At 33.0% G+C, this 12,832-nt stretch overlaps 1 protein-coding gene across 2 annotated transcripts in view; it reads right to left on the bottom strand.

The window, feature by feature from the left end:
- Window positions 1–3,405: 3,405 nt before the first annotated feature.
- Window positions 3,406–12,832, bottom strand: part of LOC132640360 (proline transporter 2-like) — a 10,784-nt gene continuing 1,357 nt past the window's right edge. The window contains exons 2-8 of one of the 2 annotated variants that reach the window (XM_060356934.1): window positions 12,381–12,633; window positions 7,364–7,588; window positions 6,926–7,020; window positions 5,039–5,228; window positions 4,721–4,845; window positions 4,057–4,272; window positions 3,406–3,926 (exon numbers count right to left, since the gene is read on the bottom strand). In XM_060356934.1, the coding sequence (XP_060212917.1) occupies window positions 3,570–3,926; window positions 4,057–4,272; window positions 4,721–4,845; window positions 5,039–5,228; window positions 6,926–7,020; window positions 7,364–7,588; window positions 12,381–12,507 (1,335 nt within the window). In that variant the 5' untranslated portion in view covers window positions 12,508–12,633 and the 3' untranslated portion in view covers window positions 3,406–3,569. The remainder of the gene's footprint in view (window positions 3,927–4,056; window positions 4,273–4,720; window positions 4,846–5,038; window positions 5,229–6,925; window positions 7,021–7,363; window positions 7,589–12,380; window positions 12,634–12,832) is intronic. The other variant, XM_060356935.1, reaches the window with a different exon arrangement.

The following is a 12,832-nucleotide window of genomic DNA, read 5'->3' as shown; positions in this document are numbered from 1 at the left end:
AATTGGCTGCTTGGATTGGAAGGACATGACAATCATTGGATTGTTACCAAACCTTGAGGTTCTAAAAGTTAGATACAATTGTTTCAGCGGACCAGTTTGGGAAACATGTGATGGAGGATTCTGCAATCTCAAATTCTTGGAATTGTGCGATTTAGACTTTAAACAGTGGATTTGTTCTGATAGTGATCAATTTTCGAGTCTCCAATGGTTAGTGGTGTAGGCTTCTTTCCGAGGTACCATTGAGCTTTGGAGATAGTCTGACATTGCAGAAGATTTCAGTCTATCAGTCATCAAATTCTGCTGAGAAATCGACGAAGAGGATTCAGAAATTGCAGCTAGAAATGGGAGCCAATGATCCACTAGAAATCATCATTGGAGACAATACGGATTAGCATGCATGGTATGTGAAATGTTGTTTCAATATTTAGTTGGCCTTGTGTACAGTTAAATGTCCCTTTCAGTATATAAATCATGGAGTTGCGTTTCATGCTTGCTATAATTACATGATACATGTCCCATTTGTTTAAGGATGCTCTGTGATACTTATTGTAGAGTCATTCCTCTTACTTTCTTTTACAGATATATAGAGCAATGATGAGCTCACAGATTGAGCTGACAGATGAAGATTCCAGTTGCAGTGCATTGGTCTTATTTTGTGTTGTTTGGGCTTCATTTCACCTGTCTTTTGCAATATTCTTAGAGGTTTTGCTACATGTATGTCATGCCCCAAACCCCACCCTAGACGTGACCGGCATCCGATGTCATGACCAACATCGGAAGAACCTAAAAGATGCACAATAACACTTGAACCCGCTAGGTTCAATAATCACCTCCAACAGTTTATAAAATAAATTTAAACAAGTCATGATGTAAGAATAAAATCAGCAGAAGTTTTTAATATCATAAAACTTAATCAAAACATATCACGTGCCCAAGAGTTAGACAACTCGACAACTACCCACAAGAATGTATACTATGGAACTTCTAAGACAAAGAATGATTGTCTAACACATCGGGACGCAGCCCGCTAAAATGCTAAAATAATAAATGAATGAAATGAGGGTGTCCCACGAATGAACATGTGGGCTCACCAAGTCAACAGCAACAATAAGTCCTTCCTAAGCGCCTTAAGTGTTAAAAACCTGCTCTTTTCTGTTACCTAACATACCATAAAAAACAACAATGGTATGACTAAGTACTCCGTACTCAATGAGTGCCTCGGGACAACAAGTAATACGAAAATAGTGTACAATAATACGTAAAGAAATCAGTTCTAGAAACCATATGAAATCAATGTAAAAATAGTTATTCAACTTATGTATCTCAATAAGGATTTATCAAACTGATTATAAAACCTCTTGTCAAGTTACAACTTTCAAATATGCCTTTCATTTGATCATGATTCTCAACAACAGTTCCATGAAAGAATAAGAATATCACACATGCCAATACAGGCCCAAGAATCAAGCACATCGAAGGGATGACCGTAGAGGTTCCCTAAACACAGAGCACCACACCGGAGTATATAATTCTCGGTGGCTATCCTTCCTCCCGAATAGCTAGGCATAACCGCACTCCGGGTAACGAACCCGGTAGTGGCCACTCTTCCTCCCAAATGGCTAGGCAATTACCACACTAGGATCCATAGTGGCTACCTTCCTCCCGAGTAGCTAACCCAAACACAACAATAAAGGTCATAGCATAGAAGTAGATTCACATTTCATCTCAAGGTAGTCACTTTATCAATTTGCATTAAAGTTTATTATGACATTATGAAGTTATATCATCTCGTGGTTAGCGTCGAAAACATTTGCAATTCTTTAAACAAGATTCAATCATCATTGTTTCATCATGAACACCATTATCAACAATTAGCCTTCAATTATGATCATCTCTTATAGAGGAAAACAATTATGATTTCATAGACATATATAGAGTATGTTACAAACTAAGTTTAATGTGGGTTTGTCCCCTCACACACATTAACCACCATTTAGGCATGAATTAGGATTCAAGAAACATGAAAATGTTACTTTTTTATTCATTAAAGAACATTGAATGCAATTTATATTCCCAACAATAGTTTCAAAAGGTTGTTTACATTTCAAACAAGTTTTCAAAGGAGAAACATACCTTAATATGTTAAACAAAGTTTAACAATTCACTTTTCTAGTGAAGAACACCCAAACCCTAGCTTGAATCAATTTAGGAAGAATTATGTTGTAAACTCTAGGTTTTAGTCACAAGAATCATGTTAAGAATTATGGGTTTGATGTTAGGATTGATAATCAACGATTAAGATGTTCTTACCTTATTGTTGGAGCCCTAGAGAGAGATTTTCATCCTTAGGGTTTTTGAGAGTGAAAAGAATGGAAGAAAACCAAAATTTTGCAACTTATATAATTTCAGCCCGTTAGGCACATTCTACGGTACAAATGACGGAGCGTCGATCTGCTCCGTCGAATGGTCTTTGCGCTAGGTCAATTCTACGGTACAAACGACGGAGTGTCGAATAGATCGACGGAACATCGATCTGCTCCGTCGAAGTCATGAAATTTCCAGTGAGCAACTTTCTCTTCCTTACTTTCTACGGTGCAAAGGACGGAGCGTCGAACAGATCGACGGTACAAAGGATGACCGTCAAAACTCCTTTTCACGAAACTGCAGTGAATTTTCATTTTGACCATCTCCTCTTGGGTCTTTAACCTAAAGTCATGCACGTAACCCAACATATGAGGTTCCAAAGGACTCATACAAGGCTTTCACACTCTATACAGATTTACGGGATGTTACAATATACTCTTAAGGGATAATGAGATGTACAATGAGGACCATCTGTGTTATGTTGATATTACCTTGATGTTTAATTCTTTATGAATAAATGTTGCATGATGGAACATGGTGTGGATTATTATCAGATGTGATAGGTATATGATGAGGCCTCCATAGGTCAATGTGATAATTGAACTTGAAAAATACTATTCATAAGGATGAGGTGATTCATTAATGGATTGCATTACTATCCTCTATCCCCTTAAGAAATTGAAAATGTGTTAATCGATTAAACATACGTGTGATTTCATTTCCACATTTCAACCAAATCAATCTGAAAACTATTAATCTGAAAACTGTTCTATAGTATCATTCATCCGATGTATATAGTCAAATCTCTCTGTAATGGAATCATTTGTCTAGATTTTTTTTTTGGCTGCTATAATGAAATGTTATTATAGAGAACATATAATATAATGTAACATAACATAAAAAATCAGTTTCAAAGAAAACTTGGGTGTTGCAGTGAACTGTTGTTATAGAAAGGTTTGACTGTAGTTCAAATATATATACCTCTCTGAGGTCGAACATTGAGATAAATTTTGAAATGCCAGTAGAATAAGATGAGAGAGATTATCCTAAAAATGAAGATATTCCTTTCCACATTTCATCTAAATCAATCTGAATCTGTGTTTATAATGTCATTCATCCAATATATAGTACAAATATATACCTCTCTGAGGCCAAGAATTGAGAAAGTTGAGATTAATTTAAAACTATAAATCGGCAAAGGCATGTTAATTTTTCGAGTCCACTGCTATAAGCCTGAAAGCAGCTACTAATGCAGCAGCAGCCATGAAACTAAAGAAGACTACATTGATCATATGCCAACACTTTTGTAATGAAGACAATTTCTTTTTCATGGCAATTATATACATATGGTTCGGAAGAATAAACGTGAGTGGAATCGAGCTGATAGCACCAGTGAGGCTCATGAAATCTCCCAAGATAGGTAACAATGCAGATAGGAATGTAGCAAGCGCGAGATAACCACCTCTGACTAGAGTTCTGAATGCCAGGTTCCGAACAGCAACTGCACTTCCTTTAATGCCGTATTTTGTATCCAAGAATTCATATGCTGGACTCGCAAATATCTACAATAAGCCAAAAAAGCAATACAATATGAGAGTGGAGCTATATAATATAGTAAGCTGAATTCTTCTATACTATCAATTCATAGAATTTAAACTCAAAATTATAAGATCAAAGCGAAAAGATAATTACATGTAGAGCTATGATGGCTTGCAAGAATGCAGTAATGTTGGCGAGTGCCTTAACCCAAACTGGACCACTGGCATTGTTGAGCAAATAGGACGATGAACTGGATCCGTACGCCCAGTACCCGACATAAGTAACAACATGAACAGGCACAGATCCTAAACTAAACTGAAAATACAAGGCTTTCAACATGTTGTCCACAACGGGTGCTCTTATAGTAGCCTGTCAAAGAAAAAAATTGAAGTTTTTCAGTATCAGAAAAATCAAGAGAAAAAAGCAGGAAACTGATTCGCCGTGTTAGGCACTAAGGAATTGGATCCAATTTAAGGTATTTGCAGAGGTCATAGTTTAGATATTTTGGCGGAATTCATTGACATCCCCTTAAACTTGTCAGTAAATTTCAATAGATACTCGAACTACTGCCTGTTCCCATTGAATAACTGAGCACATAATAAAGTGTTCCTATAATTAGACACTTCGGACTCAAATTTTGGAAAAGCTTTTGCGCTTGTTCGCAAGTGTCAATTACGTAGATAAGTTAACACATAAAATATGTCACCTCCTTTAATTTTAAGCATCAACCTCAGTTGGAACAAGCCTGAGGTTTTACGGCTTATTGAGGCTAAAGTGAATTCTTCACAAAATGTTCACATATTTCCTGGTTAGTTACCTGGATCTCTGGAATCATTCCTGTGTTGAATACAAAAACAAGGTTTGCAGCTGCACCAACAGTTGTAAAAACTCTGTTTATTTTGGATCCTGGAATGCTATAGTCCCTAGGAGGAGCATTAACACCTGCAATTTAACCAGCAAAAAAGAAGAGATAGCAATTTACTTCTTCACATCACACAACGTTTTTTGATCAGCAGCAGAATTATCAATTATTTGCAAACGCGAAGATGATTAACTACACATTGTTGCAAGCCCATAGTGCTTATTGAAATTTTCATATATCTGGTGTTTTAAGACATTAAGGAGATATGCATACCATCTCTAAGAGCTAAAGCAAAGGCTATAGTGAGATACACTAGACTGAAAATCGATGAAACAGCCAGCCAAATCCTTAGTGATGACAAGGTGGGCACAGCAATGGCAAATAAGACGCAGGCAAATCCAGCAATCGCGATGAAGTATGCTAGCTTCATCCGATCGTCGTCCTTAAAGAGAAGACAGAAAGCCTACCAATCATAGAGAAATAACATTGTCTCAGAATCATTCCTTATCTACTACTACTAGTTATGTGAGGCCCGTGCTAAGCCCGAGCCCAAACTCAAGATATAAAAGTAGATATTTTAACTAAGGAAATATAATTTGTGTTAGTCCAAGTGTACAACAACAACAACAACCATATACCCATTGTAGTCCCACAAGTGGGTAGTTATATGAAAGCAAAATTTTCATTCCACTCCTTTAATATTTTAACTTCCATTTTGATGAAATTATTTACTTCAAATCAAATGTGGAGCCAGAATTTGACATTTATAACTTATGTATCCTAATTTTCTGAAGTTATTTAGTTCTAAATAAATAATCTATACATAGTTAATGAACTTTTAAGACAAATACATAATTTAACTTGTGCAGCGGATGGAGCTGCTCCTCTCTTAATTAGGGATTACGGGTTCGAACATGGATATGGAAAAAAATCTTTGGAGGAAGCGCTCCCCCCGAATAGGCGCGATACAGTGCGAATTATCTGGATTAATCGGGCTCAAATGCGGATATCGAGCACCAACCAGAAAACCAAAGAATATGAAAAATGAGGTAGGAGGTTAGATAGCTTTTGAAAAGTAGACCTTAAAAACAAAAAACAAAAAAAATGACTTAAATAAATAAGATTAGGACCTAAAAGTAATTAATTAAATTTTTTTTAAAGAATTTGGAAATTATTGTGAGGACTACAAAAGCTCCCAGGTTCGATAACTTTTGAAAAGTAGACCTTAAAAACAAAAAATCAAAAAATTAACTTAAATAAATAAGATTAGGACCTAAAAGTAATTAATTAAAAAGTTTTAAAAAAATTGGGAAATTATTGTGAGGACTACAAAAGTCCTCACATTTGCTCTTATATTATATAGTAATAATTGACATATCTGATAAAATTAACTTCGACATATTTTTTTCTTTTATATTTCATTATTCCTATCGTCTATAGCTTTCAAACAACTTCCACGTCCCCAAACATTTCTCATATCACTTCTTTCTATTTTAATTTTGCGACCTTTTGGAATAGTAGGGAGCTTTCGGAGGAGGTCAAGTACTGGATATGTGACACTGATGATGAAGGGCGGGTCAAGGCGACATACTGACTGGTTGACAAATTCCCGAAGAGGGCGGAATATCCCACGTTGAAAAGGGAGGAGAAAATGAAGTGCTATATAAGATGAAATACAAGTTAACTTGCTACACATTCTTTTGGGCTCTATGTGGCATATCCCAAAGGACAAAATCAGCAAGATCTAGGCAATACGTACCATGAGCTTGGACTCTTGAAATGATGAAAAGCTTACAAGTACTCAGTAAGAAGGAAATGAAGAACGAGAAGGAAACAAAATAAAGCGTTTCTAGCTCTAGTTCCAGACGAGCTTCTCCCAACTATGTTTTAAGCCATGCCCATACTAAAATAACTACATTTGACAGTGTCTAGATTCATTCTGTAGCATGGAATTTAAGTAGGAGAAAGAAAGAGTCTCTCGCTAAAGCCCTAAAGTCTCATCCCACAGGCACATCTTAACTATTAAAAGCAGAGTTAGTATTGATTCATGCAATGATGCACTTTTGAAGCTAGAGTAAGTAATAGTCCATCTCATCATCCCAAAGAGCACTAGCTCTATTGTTTTGCACGCCTACAAAGAGAGAACATATTTTATCTTACCTTTAAGGCCTGTCCGCCCAAAATGATGAATCCGATATTTATCAAGAAAAGATTTGCATATTGCGATGCCCACACAATTACATAAGCTGCCCGACCTGCAACATTAACCAAGTCTCCAATTTAACCACACAAGTCAAAGGACTTAAAATCTTGTAAACCTCAAGAAGAAATCTGTTTATACTCCCAATTTATGTAACATTTTTCCTTTCTAGTCCGTCAAAAAAGAATGATACTTTTCTATATTTAGTAAAATTTAACTTTAAACTTTAGATTTTACCCTAAATGAGATGATTTATATTCACAAATATCTATGACTTATTTTATACCACAAGTTTCAAACGTCTTCCATTCATTCTTAAACGTTGTATGTAGTCAAAAACCATTACATAAATTGGGATGGAAGGAGTATTATTTTGTACTGTAATTGCTCGCACGTACCATACATAAATCCTGCAAGATCTCTATATCTAATATGCCTCTTTCCACCATATTCATGAATCTTGGCAATAAGAACACTTGCATATAATGATATGAGAGTTGATAAAACAAGACCAATGACACCACCAGTCCAGCCAAGAGGAACCATAATAGTGCCAGCATATCCTAGAGCATAGGCACTGTTGATACCAGTGCTCAGAACAACTCCCACCTGAAACCATGAATCTACATTTTTTTGCAAAACAGAACACACAACACAAACATTACTATAGATAATCAAAAAGAGCTTAATTTCTATACGCTGTCAGTGTAAAAGCTACTCTATCACGTGACCTGAAAGATAACTACATATAACTACATGTAATTATCCATAAAAAGTGAAATTAAATTCTGAAAATAAGCCAGGTTATTTTCAACATGTTAAAATATATAATTAGTGTATGCAGAATTTTGTACAAGAAACATCAACATATTGTCACAATTTGATTTTAATAGATTGGGTTTAAAATTGGGTGATGGCATTAAGGCTTGTTTAAAATTGTTTACTAAAAAAACCGACCTTGAAAGTTAAAAAAAAAAATCCACTCTTAGTACAGTAATTATTATATTTTCTTTGACTTGATCCAATTATTTGCAACATTTCAAATATTGTTTGACTGGTATATTTATTTAACTTGAGTTAAAGTAAGTGTAATGTTTAATGCTAGTAGTCTAATATATGTTTTAAAAGACTAAGTTTTTTTTTTTTTCTTTTTATAGAAAACTCAAGCATAGAAACGCAGATGTTATTTTCTGATTAAGACAAAGGAGTCGTGATGAATTTTTATTTCATTTCACCATTTTTTAATAAAAAATTAAAACGGCACAGTGCAAGAATTTGTCTTTATTGAGAGAACTAGAAGTTTAAAGTTTCAGGCACAAATTCATATATTTTGTTGGTTTTGATGTCCTATTTGTCAATTGAAAGAAAAACACAGCGCCTTTTTTTCTACACTGAAAGAAAAAGAGAAAAAATTGAATACTAGAGAAGAAGATTAAGATGAAACCTAATTGAATAGTAGAGATAATCTACTTTTTGATTGGACTATCATCACCTCTAAATAGAAAGTTGATCAAAATTAATCCTTTTAAGTATTTCAATTCATATAAGTAGTTTGTGATTATTATATTTCTCGAAAAAATATCCTAAAGTAAGCCAAAATTGAGCATATTTTATCTCCAAACTAATAGACCATTTGAATTAAACGGACCATTCAATGATTCAAAAGGAAAAAAAGAACAGCGCGACTCATCTAACTTTAGCAAAGCCAAAGTCAATGTTCACATCAAACTGAATATAATATAAGCTCCAGAATTTACCGGATGAGTAAGAATAATCATGATTAAACAATAAATATACTTAAATATTACATGCTATTTATTTATTTATTTATTAATCTAGTGTGAACAAAAGATTTTTTTCTCTTTCCTTATTTCTAGATCGTCGTAGAGAAAAATAAGGTCGGAAAAATTGGAGATCAGGTCCGTCTAGGTAAAAGTGCAACACTTGGACCGATTCAGTCCAAACTTCTAAACTATTTGTCATAATTTTAATTATAAAAGTATTTATCTGAACGTCTAATCTAATTATATAATAAAATATGTCTTATTTTTTGAATACGTTAACTATTTTACGAAGAATGCAATTATTACTAAAACGACTAATATTTAGGATAAAAAATAGTACTACAATTTTGACTATGATGCATGTTTTATGTGAAGAGTTCAATTTTGGTAAGCAGCTCAACATGACCGTTTTTTCATATTAGTCTACACTTTTGCCTTATAAGCAGCAAGTGACGGACCTTTGAAATTTTCATAATATATCTAAGAGCCCACGTGGATTGGCTTATAAATTGACCAAACCAGCTTATAAGTCATTTTTAACTTATTTGAGTATTTAACAAAAATAAAAAACAGCTTAAATTAATTTAAAAAGTGTTTGAAATAAATTAAAATCAAAAAGTTGTTCAACCCCAACTTATTTTTTTCTTATAACTTTATCCTTTTATCCCTTATATTTTCTATTAATTCAAATACTACCCTTACTTCTAAAAACTTTTTAAGTACTTTTATCTAAACACGTAACTGATTATTTATGAAATAATTTTCAAACACTTAAAAGTCCGCATTTTAATGCTTAAGAGCCAATTTTTTTGAGCTAATTCAAATGGGCTCTAAACTATCTCCGTAAAGGAGACTCGTTGGCTTTTATGACAGCCTAAATAGTTGACAAATTCCATTCCCCACGCATACCGATATGATACAAAAAGTAATGAATCATAAAATATGACTCTTATAAGAAAAGTTCCACTGTACTATTTTAATTGGGAAAATTACGTTGTATGTCTATCTTAAAAAAAAAAAAAAAATTACGCCACGTGACTCATATTTTGTGTATAAATATCATATTTTTTCATGTTTGTATATAAACATCTTTTATATAATATTATACACTTTATACAAGATTGAAACATTATGTATACCGCTTTTCCTCCATATATAATGTTGTTTAATATTGTATAATATTTTATGAGCTGGACAGTCCTAGCATGATCTGGAAATACTAATCCAGTTCGGATAGACATCATTCAAAATACCACACCCCGAAAATCAATAAGAAAACAAGTGACGTAAATATTTTTAAAAGCTGTATATTTTGAAAAATAGCCCTTTTTAATAAGCAGGCTCAATATGACCGTTTTTAATCTCTTTCACATTTGTACCCACTTCTGCCTAAAGTTCCAGCACGTGGCGGTGACGGACCTTTAATCTCTTTCACATTAGTACCCACTTCTCCCTAAAGTTCCAGCACGTGGCGGTGACGGACCTTGAGATGTTTTTTGAAAACTATGACCGTAATATATCTTATCTGTTGAATTAGTTTGTAGTATTTAGAGGTTTTAAATTGACCATGAACACATTTGTTCGTGAAAAATCACGACTATTCTAAAAAGTCGCTCAAGTTTTATAAATATAAAAACTCTCTTGAAGTAGCATAAGAAAAAAATTATAGAATATTAGGACTTTGTTAATCATGAACGTAATTATCCGTAACTCTCTAAAAATATACTGACAATATCTCTTTAAGCCTTTCCTCTTCAATCCTGACTTCCTATTTTTCAAACAATTTATCAGCATAATAAACTTTAATGGAAAAAATCTAATATAGACTGTAGAATTAAATTGTTGAGTTTTACGATCCGTCTAAGTTGACGAAGTCCATGCATCGCGATTTTTTTCATATACAATCAAACCTCTCTATAATGACAGCATTTGTCCGAAAATTTCATGGTTGCTATAGTGAGGTGTTTATATATATATATATATATACTGGCATTTCATGTTCATATTTCAATTAGCTATTATAAACAAAAGTCAACAAACAATTATTTTTATGTGCTTTTATGTTACATATAAACGAAAATAATATACTTGTTAATTTTAAAATCTCAATAGATTTTCATATCTCATTAATTAAAAATTGAAAAGACTAATTAGTAACTAACAAATCCATAACTAGTTGCACCATACCGATAAAGAATTAAAATATAAGAAATATATGCATTTAAAATAATTGAGAATTTAAATATTTCATATTGATGTAAGAATTCTACAATTATAGATTGTTTCGTAAATTTCAGTTTCTTAGTGTTAATATAACACTTGAATTAAGAAGAATTTTGTCCAGACTTTCAGCAAAAGGGAATCCAATAGCTTTCCCTTGAATGTTGTCTAAGAACTTAACAATTGACTCTTCTATCTTACTCCAAGTAACAATCGACAGTGAACAAAAGCTTTTTATTTTTATACATAATATATTTTTACAAAATATTATTATACAATATTTGAGTGTGGTTGTTATAGAGAAGTAATTTTATAAAGAGTGTACCGCAATAATAAATGTCACTATTGTTATAGGTAGAATGTTGTTATAGAGAAGCAAACTATAACATGAAAAATCGATTCCGAAAAAAATCAAACCGTTACAGTAAAATATTGTTATAACAAATGGTAATTATATAGAAACTTTCTACAATTATTGTGTTTTGACTCACACATCTAAAGATGGAAACAAACAAGTGAAAAATAAAGCAAAATATAATCCCATTCAAGTGGCCCTAATTCTTAATTAGTCCGTCTAACATCTTATTATATTTGAAAACTATGGAATCCTATTAGACTAATTTAACCTTTAGTGATCTATTTTTATAATCATAAAAATTTTATGACATCTTTACTCAAATTTTGAAAAGTATCCCTTTTTATTAATAAATTTCGCGCTAAATTAAAATTCATCCCATAAATTGAAAAGAAGGAAGTATTGCATTCCCAAATTCTTATGGGACAACAATGAATTTGTTGACACTTGACAGGCAAACTCCATTTTCATCGAATTTTGTATTACTAAACGATTGTAATGATAACACACTTGTGCATTTGGACAACATTCGAATTGGAATTGGAAAAAAAAAAAAAAAGTTTATTTGCAGTAGAAATTGAAAGCAAAGCGTGACATTAGTTGAGTTGTAACTGAACATAAAGAAAGATCCTGTAAGAGGAAGTTGAAGATTAGAAAAACTTCACTCAGATTACATGTTCAAATACTTAACTCAAAACTTCCTTACACTAAATTTGTGACTAGGTGATTGTCTGTTAATTAAGCAATATAGATCCATATTTGGGAAACATGATGTAATAAACTCACAATTCCTTGGATACTCTTTATGAATACTGCCAACTAAGTTTCATAAGTAAATTGCTTCAAATTATTCAATCATGATTACTAGTAGTGAGATTCAACACAGTATAGATCCCTGATATATATCTCATGAACGAGAAATTCTCTGACTACGACCCTTAGGCGCGATATTTTGTATATACTTTTCGCAATTAACAAGGGAGATGAAAGAATCAAAGAAAAAGATGAATAAAGTAATTAATGAAACAGAGATAAATTTAGATGAAAGAGAGAGACCTGTTCCAACTTCATGAAGTGTTTCAGGAACTTCGACATCTAAAGCCACCACCTGATGATCAACTTTCTGTGAATTTGAGGGACTTGAAATTAGAGCCACATCCTCCCTTTGTTCATCTTCTCCCATTTTTTAATTTCTTTGCTCCAAATTTTTTCAATGGAATATTCAAAAACACAGTTCAAAATCCAGTTTCTATTTGGATATGAAATGTGTGAAGGAGAAAGCAGAATGGCTGAGTGATTCACTCTGCACCTGAGATAATGAAAAATGAGCTAGGCATTTATAGTATGAATTGCTTTATGATTTGTAGTGGTCGTTGGAAGTAGGGAATCCTGACTAACGACAGTAGACAATTTCTTTGTTCTTATCATAAATAAAAAATATGACCAATTCCGTTTCTTTTCCTTTTCTTTTTCCCACCTCTACAATGATCCTCTAGTCTACTGTGACG

This window comes from Lycium barbarum, chromosome 5, assembly GCF_019175385.1.
Source record: "Lycium barbarum isolate Lr01 chromosome 5, ASM1917538v2, whole genome shotgun sequence".
NCBI classification, from domain to species: Eukaryota; Viridiplantae; Streptophyta; class Magnoliopsida; order Solanales; family Solanaceae; genus Lycium; species Lycium barbarum.
This window is presented reverse-complemented; position numbering and strand designations above follow the sequence as displayed.